Genomic DNA, 14,784 nt, shown 5'->3' on the forward strand with positions numbered 1-14,784 from the left:
GGCCAATTTTGACCCTAGTCGTTTGATTTATATAAGTTTTGAAAAGGTCAAATGATGATGCTTCATCCCAAATATCTAAGCTCAAGTAGTTTAGTTTGAAAAACGGAACCCCTAAAGAACGCCAAAATTAAAAGTTGTACAGGCTTAGTTTGATACAACCTGTTCATTGACGGAACTAGAAAGTGCAAAATACTGTCCACCTCCCCTAGCAACGGCTTTAAGCAGGATTCAACATTTGAACACGAAAATGGTGCAATCTTGAATTTAAAAACATCCGCAGATGTGATTATACGGCAGTTATCATTGAACCTTCAATGCAACACTTCATTGCCATTCCATGAAAGCGGCTTATGTCCAATCCAGAGTTTTGGTTTGTGTTTTCTGGGTCTGCAAAACTGTTAAAATGTATGCCTTCTGATAAAGACTTGTTTAGCTCCTGTGACATACTTATATGGCACACTTAAAACTTTATATCTTTTGTAGAAGACCACCTAAGAATCATTCTAAATAAGTTATGCCACAATACATCAGGTAGTTAACGAGGAGCTGTTGTTCTATAAAGAAAATGTGGATAACGACAGCAACACTCGTATCAGAAAAGTTCATATGCTAGCACCTTGTCTCCTGTGATCTTAAAAATAGCTGACTATTTTTTCTAGTGCCAAGTAAAATTCTCCCAACAATTCAGTTATAAAATGTCATTGAAAAGACTAACAAATCTTTTAGATGCTTTAACTCATAACAGCTTATTCTACGGTTCACATACGCACATATGATGATATCCATGTTAAAGCATATTTATGTTTTAAAGCACTTTTATCAATATATTTAAAAACGTGATATGATGAAAGTTTGAGTTACAAGTGTAACTATTTCATAATTCAATTAGCAATACTGTATCTTGCATGTATTTCTGAAATAAAAACTACATTCTTGAACACTGATAAATCGATTTTTTTTGTTTGCTGCTATAAATTTATTTATTTTGAAATTTTATAACTATGGGTGCGCTTGTTCCGGTGTATGAAGATGACTCTAAACACTAAATCACTAACATTGAATGTTTAATTTATTTAAAGCATACCTGTGTTCCACTGGTTTAAAACGGTAGAAATTCACTGAGCTGTTCAAATTACACTGAACGCCGAAGAAGAATACAGGTGAAAACATGAAACTTAACGCTGTGAATATTTTTGTGATTTATGTAGTTGGTAAGTTATTTAAACCTATATTTACAAAGAGGGATATAGATCACCTGTGCAAAAAGAGGTACAGTATTGCTATTTGCATTATGATTATCCAAAAGGTATGTCAATTTATTTATTCTAACATAACTTTTATATTCCATTTTATCAAATATTGTTAAACCTTTAAACATGTCGGGCAGTACTCATCCATTTGTAGTGCCTCATTAAGGTTTGTTTATTAAGTAGGCGGGTTCATTATTTTTATTGCCTATTTGGTTTGTATTGTATTGTATTAAACACCATTCTAAATTAATAACTGATGATAAAGAATGATAATGAATTCATGATTGAGAATAGAAATATGGTTGCATATCTTTGGCATAGTTATAATGAGGTTAAATACAATAAACAATCATCATTATCTGTCATTAAATTCTGACATACGAGGATAAAGCACTAGCTGGGGCGACATCAAGGGATGTTACTGCTAAACAAGAGGGCCATGATGGCCCTGAGGTCGCTCACCTGTATATAGCCCCCCCACCCCCGGGCCAATTTTTACCCAAGGGCTTTTATTTGTTTATTTGAACAGACTTGGTAGACACCCATAAGAAGATGTTTCATGCTAAACATCTAAGTTCTAGCTCATTGGGGTTTTTAAAAGAAGATTTTTTAAGTTTTTACTATACACATATAGTTAAAAACAATGACACCCCTGGGGCAGGGCCAGTTTTGATCCCCGGGGTTTAATTTGTAGATATTTACTTATAGATGTTTCATGCTTAATATCTAAACTAAAGCTATTTGGGTTTTTTCAAAGAAGATTTTTAAGTTTTTTGCTATACACATATAAGAAAAATCAATGACCCCCGGGGCGGGGCCAGTTTTGACCCCAGGGCTTTTATTTGAACATACTTGGTAGACACCCATTAGAACATGTTTCATGCTAAATATCTTAGCTCTAGCTCTTTGGGTTCTTTAAAAGAAGATTTTTTAAGTTTTTACTATATGCATATAGGGAAAATCAATGACACCCCAGGGCGGGGCCAATTTTGACCCCAGGGCTTTTATTTGAACAAACTTGGAAGACACTCACTAGAAGATGTTTCATGCCAAATATCTTAGCTCTAGCTCTTTGGGTTCTTTAAAAGAAGATTTTTTAAGTTTTTACTATATGCATATAGGGAAAATCTATGACCCCCTGGGGCAGGGTCAATTTTGACCTCAGGGCTTTTATTTGAACAAACTTGGTAGACAATCATTAGAAGATGTTTCATGCTAAATATCTTAGCTCTAGCTCTTTGGGTTCTTTAAAAGAAGATTTTTTAAGTTTTTACTATATGCATATAGGGAAAATCAATGACCCCCTGGGGCGGGGCCAATTTTGACCCCAGGGCTTTTATTTGAACAAACTTGGTAGACACCCATTGGAACATGTTTCATGCCAAATATCTAAGCTCTAGCTCTTACGGTTCTTTAAAAGAAGATTTTTTAAGTTTTTACTATATGCATATATGGGAAAATCAATGACCCCCTGGGGCGGGGCCAATTTTGACCCCAGGGTTTTTATTTGAACAAACTTGGTAGACACTCACTAGAAGATGTTTCATGCCAAATATCTTAGCTCTAGCTCTTTGGGTTCTTTAAAAGAAGATTTTTTAAGTTTTTACTATATGCATATAGGGAAAATCTATGACCCCCTGGGGCAGGGCCAATTTTGACCTCAGGGCTTTTATTTGAACAAACTTGGTAGACACTCATTAGAAGATGTTTCATGCTAAATTTCTCAGCTCTAGCTTTTTGGGTTCTTTAAAAGAAGATTTTTTAAGTTTTTACTATATGCATATATGGGAAAATCAATGACCCCCTGGGGCGGGGCCAATTTTGACCCCAGAGGTTTTATTTGAACAAACTTGGTAGACATTCACTAGAAGATATTTCATGCCAAATATCTAAGCTCTAGCTCTTACAGTTCTTTAAAAGAAGATTTTTTAAGTTTGTACTATATGCATATAGGGAAAATCAATGACCCCTCTGGGCGGGGCCAATTTTGACCCCAGGGCTTTTATTTGAACAAACTTGGTAGACACTCTTTAGAAGATGTTTCATGCCAAATATCTAAGCTCTAGCTCTTACAGTTCTTTAAAAGAAGATATTTAAAGATTTTTCTTTCGGTTGCCATGGCAACCAGAGTTCTGCATGGAATTAAATTCTTTGAAGAATTTTTAAAGGTGACCACCAAAGGAACATTCCTGTGAAGTTTGGATGAAATTGGCTCAGTGGTTTATGAGGAGATGTCATTTAAAGCAAAAGTTTACGGACGGACGGACGACGGACGGACGACGGACGAACGACGGACGGACGGACGCCGGACGAAAAGCGATCACAAAAGCTCACCCTGTCACTTTGTGACAGATGAGCTAAAAATGGCGAGGCCGTCAGATCGAGACAATTTTTCCGTAACTTACGCGTTTCATAGTTATACTATAACTGTTTTATCGCAACGGCATAATGTTTTCATTTTTGTAATAGAAATAAATAAATAAATAAATCGTAAGCTAGATTACAGTTATGATAAGGCAGTTTTTGTATTTTCTGATCGCAAGATCAGTAAATACATAGCTAACATCCACGGTCTAACACAAATTTTTCTAACAGACCTAACAACACAAAGTAGTTCTCGCTCAGAACTGCTTAAAAACAAGCAATTTAAAATAAAGAATAATTTTTAATGTATGCATTTAACGAATTACAGTGCATTAAAAGTTTAGAGTAGTCAATAGAAATATGAGGTTACAATCACAAATTTCGCGGATGAATATCTTTTACCCAATGAAAAATGTTCAGCTATTTCCGTAAAGCTTAATCAATGATAATGCTATTTTTAGCTATGTTGATTACCGAATACTCCAGAACGTAGTACACATAAATCTGACTGTCGAGTAGTGGAATATATATATGTCGTACTGTTTTGGCGAGAAGATTTTCGCTTAATTATTTTCATCAGTGTTAAACAACATTTTTATACTGAAGAAAATACCTAGAAATTAGTAGGAATGGAAATTCTCAATTTAGAATTACAATGTATTTGTTATTATTCAAGCTACATATGTATAACTTCGTCGTGGTGCAGAGGTAGCGCGCTCGTTTAGGGTGTGAGAGGCCCAAGATTCAAATCCTCGTCGAGGCAACTTTTCTTTTTTTGAAGTGTCTTTTGTAAGGAAGTAGCCACTATATGCAAGGATAAAGTATGGCTGTCATAAAAAATGAAAATGATTTTTTGATGCAACTCTAGTCATGCAAAATTCCATATGTATCAATCTCAAACTGTTATAGACGCAGTCGCTGCGTAAGATTAATTATAGTATATAAAAATAAACTTATATAAGAAATACATACAGATAGTCAGTATGATTTAGATTGCAAAGATCAGAAAATACCACAGAGGTTGCAGCCCTTTGATTTCAAGTTGTTTTTGCTGCTCGCAAAACAGATATACAAAAGACATCCTCTGTTATAGACGGATTATATTGATTCAAGATTAAAGGCTTTTTTTCAGTGGAAATAATTCATTCAGCAGATGAACCTTTAATTAATTGAGAGTAAATTTCATTTCATTAATTATCTTTGTTTATATTTTTCATTGTATTTATCTATTTTATTTTATAGATTCCATTTTCTTTTTTTTTCTTTTTTCTACTTAGAATGCTCGTTACCACTGCCCCATTGGAGCCTCTGTGAAAATCAAAGGGCTGCATGATCTGTGGTATTTTCTAATCTTTCCTGTATATGTTTATTTTTATATACTATAATTCATCTTACGCAGCGACTGCGTTTAGATTTTTTTCTATAACAGTTTGATATTGATACATAAGGAATTTTGCATGCCTAGAGTTACATCAAAAAATCATTTTTCATTTTTTTATGACAGCCACACTTTATCCTTGCATATCGTGGCTACTTCCTTAAATAAGACACTTAAAAAATGTTGCCTCGACGAGGATTTGAACCTTAGGCCTCTCACACCCTAAATGAGCGCGCTACCTCTGCACCACGGTGAAGTAATACGTATGTATTTTGAATAAAAACAAATACATTATAATTCTAAAATTGAGATTTTCCATTTCGTGTTTGTAATCCTTATTAATTTCGAGGTACTTTGTTCACTATAAACATGATGTTAAACACTGATGAAAATAATTTAGCGAAAATCTTCTCGACAAAACAGTCCGACAAGTATATATTCCACTACTCGACAGTCAGATTTATTTGTGTACTACGTTCTGGAGCATTCGGCAATCGACATAGTTAAAAATAGCATTTTCATTGAGAAAGCTTTTTACGGAAATAGTCGAACATTTTTCATTGGGTAAAAAGATATTCATCCGCGAAATTTGTGATTGTAACCTCATATTTCTACTGACTTATCTTAACTTTTAATGCACTGTAATTCGTTAAATGCCTACATTAAAAATGATTCTTTCTTTTAAATTGCTGGTTCTTAAGCAGTTTTGAGTGAGAACTACTTTGTGTTGTTAGGTCTGTGAGGAAATTTTGTGTTAGACCGTGGATGTTAGCTTTGTATTTACTGATCTTGTGATCGGAAAATACAAAAAAAACTACATTGATAGGAACAAGGTATATAGCAGTCGAGTTCTTTCCCTATATGAATCAATGAAAACAACTGTACTGCTATATATCAATACAGTTTTCAAATGCTCACTGAAGTGTACTGAGTATAATGGGTTTGTTAGAACAAAGGAAAAGTTCCATACCATGCGATAACTACATTAACTTTTGCTGCACTGCGTTTTTATGGATGCTTTATGCGGTGTGTACACTGAATATTGTTTTTTCTTTTATGTATTAGTAGTGTTTCAACTGCGTTACAGGGTACAAGTATTACAAGTATATATACAAATGTTGTGTTGTTCTTATTTTAAGTTTTGCTTTTGTGAGTCTGTGAGTTTTCGCCGCACCAACACCACAGGCATACGGCACATTTGTCATGCCAATTATGGTCAAATTATCATAAAAAATCACTCCTTAATCATGAAAAAAAATACTATGCAGCACCCGTTTTCTATATTAAGTATATATTTTATATAGTAAATGGCTATATAGTTAAATAGTAACAGACAACACATAACATTTATTTTTATTAAGCACTACATTTCATCAACTTATTAACCCTTTCCCCCTTGAGCATATTGTGAAAAATGGCCATTTTCACTGAAAAGCCTCCTCTTACAATTTCAAACTGCTATGAAACTATGAAAAATGCTTCAATACTAATCAAACTGGGCACAAATGTTGACTGGACCATTGCCTTTGTAACGACATGCTCAGTCTTACATTTCCTGTTACCATGGCAACGAGGGGACATCTCAAATTTGCCAAAAATCACTATTTTGCCTCGATTTTTTCCATCAAAATTTATTTTAAAGTGCTGCAACTTCTCAAGGGATTGAGATAGAGTCAAAGGCTTTTCAGCATTGATTACACGTTACCTTATGATCGACCTGGGGTCATTTTAAGCCTCTCACAAGTTCAAAATTTTCTTGGCGATAAGGGGGACTCCGCCCCCCTTCAAACCCCCAAAACAGAAGGGGGCACATCCCCCCTAGCAACCCCCTTATGTATCTTTTGGATGGGGGCGGCGCCGAAAAAGTGAGCACTTTTTTTAGCAACATTTCTCAAACTAAAACCTGTGTCTGGGGCCCAAATAGGACATTTTTCACTATTTCAGGCCTAAAAAAAGGGGGGATCAAAAGTGCGTTGTTTCGCGTATATATGTGGTAAAGGGTTAACTCAATGTTGAAAGACACTTGCATGTGATAACATTTACTTTGTTTTTTAATATCGCGGCAATTGCAAAAATGTTGTTGTTTATTCATGCATTGTTTTCAATTATGGGATAGCTGCTTGTAAATACTTCCTTGATACTGTAAAATGTGGTAGTAAATTATCAACGGAGGAAAAATGCACTCTATAGATGTCTATCAATGTATGGGGTGCGTTTCATCAAGAAACTTAGGACCGATTTAAGTCGTAAGTTCAAAACTGATAAAACTGCGTTTCAAGAAAAGTCCTAAGTATGATTTTAAGACTCAAGTTATAACTATTCATATCGGTGCCTTAGTGTACTCATAACTTTTGTCTAAATACATAACCAATTGCTTAAAAATTATTGCACCTTTTGTTTTAATGTCTGACAAAGATATATATGTAGAAATGAATGTAATACGTGAAGAAAAAAGTTATTAATACCTGTAATATTAAATAAATTTTATGTTATTATTACACTGATTGTATATGAATTATGATAAGTTTTGATTATGTGTATATGACTTAGTTAAATACTTTTAAGATGAATAAAACATTTGTTAAATAAACATGTTAATGTTTGCTACCCCGTGTAATGATAGGTTTTATCATTAGTGGAAGAAAATACGTACCACTCATAGTATATTACTGACTTTGTCGGACTTAGTTTGGCGTATTTTTTCCAAGATTCAGGTTTTTTTTAATTTACATATATTAATCCCAAGTTTTCTTCTAATATCTCAATTCATTTCAATTCCGTAGATCATTCACTCTTCCCTCATGTCGATTGATAAAGTTCATGATAACACGAGGAGACTTTTAAAAGAGACATATTGGTTTTAAAGTTAGAAACATTTTACTCGATATATAAGATATACTGAATGATGGCGATGAATTATTATCTCCCTTTTTACAATAATAGCACGTTTTTACGAAATTCTATACTTTCACACAAGTAACTGTTATTTTCATACTTGTTTTGATTATCTCCAAGAAAATATATGTATCTTTTGATCCAGTCATTATATGTAATTCTTTTCGACAATTATATATGCTATATAAATTGATCACGTTTATACATACATGCACATGTTTTATTGTATAAAACAGTTATAGACGTTTTGTTTTATTGTAATATTATAACGTTCTTTTACGCGCCAAATGTGGCGTCTATTAACGCAGACGTCTGTTTTGTACGTTTACGTCATTTCCATTATGTATCAACTGATGCATTATTTTTTAGTCACTTAAGATACTATAATGGCAGTTTTTATGGTGCATTACCCGAAATTTGCATCCAATCCGAAATTTACATTTATGTAAAAAAAAGTATGTATACTTTTAAAAATATGTTATTACGATTTTTCACACCTGGCCAACGTTTTTACTATATATTTTCACGGGTGACTACGCCAACTATGAAAATATGGTATATCAAATGTTGACTAAGTGAAAATAAATTGTAATCTTGCATAATTATATGAATGCCACTAAGTATTCTTTCTTTTCAAAACTTTTAAATCTGTATAATTGCCCCAAAATATTAAGATAATTAAAAATCAAATTAATTACAATAAATCTGTAAATTTTATTCTAACTATGTTTCTTTTTAGGGTTTGCATATGCTGCTGTAATAGAAGTACGTGAAAACTCTACTGTCACTATAACATGCGACCTAAACGTCCAATATCCAACATGGATTGGCCCAGGTGGACTAGCAGACCCTCTTACAAGCGGACAAACGATAAATGAAGCGGATGTGGAGTGGGTGAACAATAAAGATCTCAAGATTGAAAATGCAATGTTAAAACATGACGGCAATTATACGTGTTCAGATAATAATGGTAACAGCAAGACCGCTGAAGTTGATGTTCAACGTATGTACACTGATTTGTAATATTTTTAAAACGTTATAAATGCATTACTAAATCCATGTATTTGTTATAGTGAGTTTAAGATTTAATGTAAGAGAGTGATAATGAGTTACTCCAAAACAAAACAAATGTTTTTTTCGGAAAAGGATTTATAGCACTTTTGCAAATATGTGAAAAAGGAAAACTTCAATTTATTTTGGCACCATTGCGAAAATATAATTTTTTAAGCTAACTTGATGATTTGGAAAAAAAAAACCTTGTGATATTGTAGTTTCACCTTGTTATTTTTTTCAGACTTTTCAGCTTGGGCCGAAATATCTGTAGCTTCACCACAGAATACAACAGCAGTGTTCACTTGTGAATGTCATAGTAACCCACCTTGTAAAATAGTTCCTCAAATTGTTTCGCACATCGTGCCTGATAGTGCGCCTACTCACACAACATTCAATCCTTGCAGACCAGTAAGTTCCGCTTTATTGAAATGTTATATCATGGAGAATCTGAATTGCGCTTTGTATTTAGTTAGAAGCAAAGTATTCCTTTATTCTTCATATATATTTTAAAATGTGTGTGTGTTTTTTAAATTTAATCGACACTCAATCAAACCGAGTCTGCAATCTCCATGTGGTTTGGCTGTTTTTAATGCTTCCGATGAATCACTTTTTTCAAGATTTTAAATGTTAAATAACTTTTGAAAATTAGTCAAACCAGAAATTAATTGATAGATCGTGTCTAGCTGCATAATAAAATGCACTATAGATTTGAAATACAAGTTGAAAATATACCAGAAGTTATATAGCAATAACCAAAGTGTACAAAACATGTAGTCTAACAACTCGTCTTTAAATAACTTTTCACCGCGCTTCTTTTAATAATAAAAACTAGGTAGTACATGAAGAGATTATAGGTAACATGAAAACAAAGTTTGATTTGTAGTCTATTATCTGCAATATATCAGACTGAATCTTAGATATCTTTTTTCTATAAAATTTATTGAAATAAAAAAGTCACCTTTGAAATTTCACCTTTGGCAGTTTAAGTTTGTCATGACGAATACGTTCAAATTGCATGCGCATATAGATTTGCCATAAGATACAATGGTTTTTATATAATTACTATAATCATGATGCCCTTATAAATACCAACTTTGTCATCACTTGAGCATACAATTTAATCAGATTGAACGGAGAAGCAATTATCATATTACTAACAAGCCGCTTATAGAAAAGTCATAAATGTAGCTAATGATGTGAATGTCACGACAATAATATATATATAGTTATATAATTGTATAACAAGCTACTGTAGAAATGTCAAGAATATTTTAGGACATACATGTGCTTTACAAATAACAGGAATAATGAGATAAACATAACGAGTCAAAATTATGTTTGATATACATGTATATCTAATATCAAACTAGTTTCCTGTGCAAGTGATGCAGCACCCGCTACCATGCGATTATTGTAGCCTCCGATTGTAATCTCTAAGCTCATAGTTTATCTTTATCATATTCATTTTTTGTAAGAAAAGAGAAATTGTTTCGAGTTTCTCAACAGATACGCGATGAGACAAAATTAATACATGCTTTGTGACATGATCAGTTTGTTTCCAAATTTTTGTGAATCGTTGATAATTTTGATGCTGTAGACATTTACGGCTATGTATGCAATACATGCTCGAAATTCGGGCACATTCAGTTCAAATCTATCTCCACATAGCGTTTAAAAATCAAATTATATATATGTGCTTTAAATAATGATACTCCAATATTTAACATAGGATCCAACTCGTCAAAATAGAATGAAGTGTAGCACTATTGCAACATTAGGAATGGCAAAGGAATATAACGGTCTCAAGGAAAACAGTTGCAAGTTCTCGTACAAAGGCACCGAGGCCTATATGACGTTATCTCCAGAAAATAAGTTCTACTGTAAGTCAGGCGTTGATGTAACCTTTTTATTAAACGTGCTCGGAGACATTCACAGTTTCTGATTGTACTTGATACCTTATATTCTAAATGGTTTTAGCAGGACCAGAATTTGTGACGAGTATCTAACGTTTACCTTATCAGGCTCTTATACAGAATCTGCAGAAGTTTTAAATTTGAATTATTATTAAAATCTATAGTATTATAATGTACTGTTTCGAATTTAAAACAGGTCACGCCCATTGTACAACTCCCAAACTGTTAAAATATTATACATATTAAAAGATCATTCAAATTATAATACATGTTTTACTTAAGATTTGCGTTTCTTTCGTCTTACATTCATACAAATATTATACACGGAGTCTTGGACTGATAAACTTCATTTAAAAATGCGCGAGTTTGTCATGATAGAAAAATAACTGAAATGAAACGATGTTACACATTTCCATTTTCAGTTCCACCGACATATGTTAACATAACTGGAGAGAAAGATGGTAAAACCGTGACACTAAACTGCACAACCGATTCGTCGAATCCAGTAGCTGTATTAAACTGGTATAAGGGGGATAATGATGTAGCCTCCGATAATTTTAGGGTCATAAGCAACTATGAAAAAGTCATTGTTGACGCGGACTATCATGGTAAAAATATAACACAATCTCTCGATATCAACGTAGATGATGTTAAGGATGGAGAGAAGGCTTTCTGTTGTGCGGAACAAGTACAAACTGAGATCTGTGAATCTTTTCTATTAACACCATTTAGAGAAACATGTGAGTATCAAAAGTATCTTGCAATCCCAACCTATTCGATATCCAACAGATATATGTTATAAAGGTCAGTAAGGCGTGCTTAATAAAAATGAGATATAAGGGATTGTGATTTGTTTGTATAATCATGTATTTCTTTCGTGCAAGGTTAAATAAATTAGGTAATTTTGGTCATATATCTATTGTCTATGTTGTATATGATTGACTTGTGGATGAGAATTCCTAGTGTCATATCTTTAAGTACTTAGTCTGCTTTAATTACGAATTGTAAGCCTCTGCTCGGAAGGTCATTTTTAACTAAAATAATTAACAAATAGATTTATTTTACATCCCGACTCATCTTTCGATGGCTTAAAATATTGCCTGTGATGGTATGATGAAGAAGAAAGTGTTTTCTTTTTTTAGCTGAGTACATGGTTCATGTATTATTTCTGTGATAAAGAATATTTTTATCAAGTATTTAAATGTACGATTGTAAACCTAATGTAACATTATACAAAAAGATATGAAGCCCTCCGAAGGCTTGACATTTAATTTTACATCTTACATTATCACACATTCAGTGGGATGATAATTAACAACCTTGTGTGTTTTCTTCTTTTTCAGCTGGTGGTCACAGTTTTACAGCCTGGATGACTATGATTATTGTTGGCGTCGCTGTCGCAATCGTTTGAGGAAACGACATTACATACTCTTTTAAAAAAAACAAACTATAATATGTTCATGACTTTATTTACATCAATTTATATTCGTAAATCCAATGTATCTCTATTATTCCCATTTTAAATATCGCGATATATTATTTTGATACAGATTTTGTAATTGATGCAATTATATTAGCAAGTTAATAAATATATACTCAGTATAACATTTTAATATTATGTTGTATTCATTCAATTATAATATATTCGATAAATCATTTGTATGATAATAGTTGTAAGGGTGTTTTATGCTTAAACATATTTTTCTAATAGATTTTTGAATTATCTCCCCTTCTGATAAATAATATTGCTTTAAATAAACCATTACACAGTTATAGAAATAAGATATCTACTGAGGTTCTCCTTTTTTTAATCATGTCCCTTTATACTACTTTTTTAAAAATTCTTTTGATACTGATTTATAGCCTATATTCAATTACCGATGTCCTACATATTTAGTAGTAACATATCTTCTTTGGTCATTTGGGTAAAAGTCAAGGTCATTGATGGTTAAACCACGGATTTATTTTACAGGGGTCGGAGACTCCCAGTTAACCCTATATAAATGCTTAAATATCTTGTCACGCACCTGATGAAGGTTCATCGATCGATAATTTACCGTCGCTTAGCGTAAATGCTCGTTCGCAACGGATACTTACATCTTTTCAATGTATTATCCGATATTGGAAATTTAAAGTTTATTTTGATTATTCAAACATCTAATTTATTTTTTAGAGGTACAGTTTATCTGTCCGCAACGACGATGACAAAATCCGCTGTAAATCTACATTTTTTTATTTAAAAAGCAGGTATTTGAAATTTATTGTTACGGTAATATAATGAATTCAATTTCACAATAAAAAAAGAAGCCATTATAAGTTATTCACAGATGACCAAAGATGCAATATTCAAGATTTATTTGGTTGTGTAGGCAAATTTATTAACGCACAACTGTTTTACGGGTAATGCATTGCGGGCTTTACAATCGCTCAACACGTGGAGGAAATTTATTAATTTTTAGTACAAAATGATGCAGAGATTGTCAATATTGTCATATTTATAGAATATTTAAATTTAATTCATCATTTATATCATTATTTTTGTAAATCTGTTTTCAAATGTCGGTGAAGCACTTACAAACTTTCGCTATACGTATATGCAGTATTTCGATAGAGCGGGAGTCAGTGCGCGAGCATGCGCTTTGCCATATCTCGTTCAGTTACCGCTCACGTTTTAAACTTTAAACCTGACCTTTTCGAAAACCTAGCTAAACACCGTTTTCCGGTACATTACGGATTTAGCTCTGGGGAATTACACCAAATGAAGTACATACACAGTTACATGATATTTCTATTTTAGTATCATTATTTTACCGTTTAAGGTGAAAAAATTGATGTTTTTTGAAAATAATCAATATTCCTTTAATATCTTTTGCAAATTTTCCAAAAAATAAATTGTTTATAATAAGAATTGTATTATGAATTAAAAGCTGAATGGATTAATTTTACTGAAAAGGCCCTTAAGTCTTGAATCCGAATAACTTTATCCACAAACTATCAGTTAAACTGCGACATCATTAGCTGGAATTAGTTCATATTATCTGCATATATGGGAGTGAAAAGGTGAAAAAGTGAAAGGGCACAAGAGGGAGATAAGCACGTTTCTTTTTTAAAGTTTTTTTTCGTTTTTTTTTTTTTTCTGATTTCAATTAAAAGAAAAACCACAACGGAAATGTGATTAAACAGCTACAGTGTATGAAACTCGTTAGTTACGGGGGTATAACACTGGCTTGGGCATCATTTCGGGATGTTTCTGCAAAAATTAGTATCGGCCTAAAAGTCTCGACATTTTGAAGCAGAAGCCTCGACCTTTTTTAGTAGAAACACCCGTTAATGTCGCCCCAGTGTTATATCCTCGTAACTAACTCGTTTCATGTGCTATAACTATTACATAACACATACAGCTGTTTGTATTAAATATCATAATTATTTGCTTACTGGAATAGATATTCTGAAATTTCAAAATGGTTCTACAAATTTCATCACCGCAGTAAACTCATGCATAAACAGTTTTATGATTCATGAAAACAGTAATATACTACACTTATAGATAACAAGAGACCCATGATGGCCCTGCATCGCTCATCTGAGATACATTGCCAGAAAAGGTCAGATTCTTATGTTTCATTGTTAACGTCAGAAGTATGACTTTTATAACTTATGTAAATATCCACAGGGCAAAGCTCGATGCAAAATATCTAAGCTATTTACATATCATTTTCGCAAAACAAGATAAATTATATTTGTGTATACAAATCTATACCCAGGTTAGGGCCGATATTGACAACAGTCATTCGATTTAAATAAATTTTGAAGAGGATCACAAGATGATGCTTTATGCCACTTATCTTAGCGCAAGTTTTGTTGATTCTTAGAGTAGTCAACTGAACGGTATACCCAAAGAACGCTGATTCATATATCATCTCATCTCATA

The 14,784-nt window shown here is 32.8% G+C and overlaps 1 protein-coding gene across 1 annotated transcript; it reads left to right on the forward strand.

Moving 5' to 3' along the window:
- Nucleotides 1-1,060: 1,060 nt before the first annotated feature.
- Nucleotides 1,061-12,455, forward strand: LOC132714909 (uncharacterized). Its single transcript, XM_060697831.1, has 6 exons — nt 1,061-1,211; nt 8,627-8,890; nt 9,182-9,348; nt 10,670-10,820; nt 11,276-11,593; nt 12,197-12,455. The coding sequence occupies exons 1-6, from the start codon at nt 1,169-1,171 to the stop codon at nt 12,262-12,264; spliced, it is 1,011 nt and encodes a 336-aa protein (XP_060553814.1). The 5' UTR covers nt 1,061-1,168; the 3' UTR covers nt 12,265-12,455.
- The last annotated feature ends 2,329 nt before the right edge of the window (nt 12,456-14,784 follow it).

The sequence above is a fragment of the Ruditapes philippinarum genome, unplaced genomic scaffold (assembly GCF_026571515.1).
Source record: "Ruditapes philippinarum isolate M1 unplaced genomic scaffold, ASM2657151v2 ctg633_1_1_1_1, whole genome shotgun sequence".
In the NCBI taxonomy this organism is placed as follows: domain Eukaryota; kingdom Metazoa; phylum Mollusca; class Bivalvia; order Venerida; family Veneridae; genus Ruditapes; species Ruditapes philippinarum.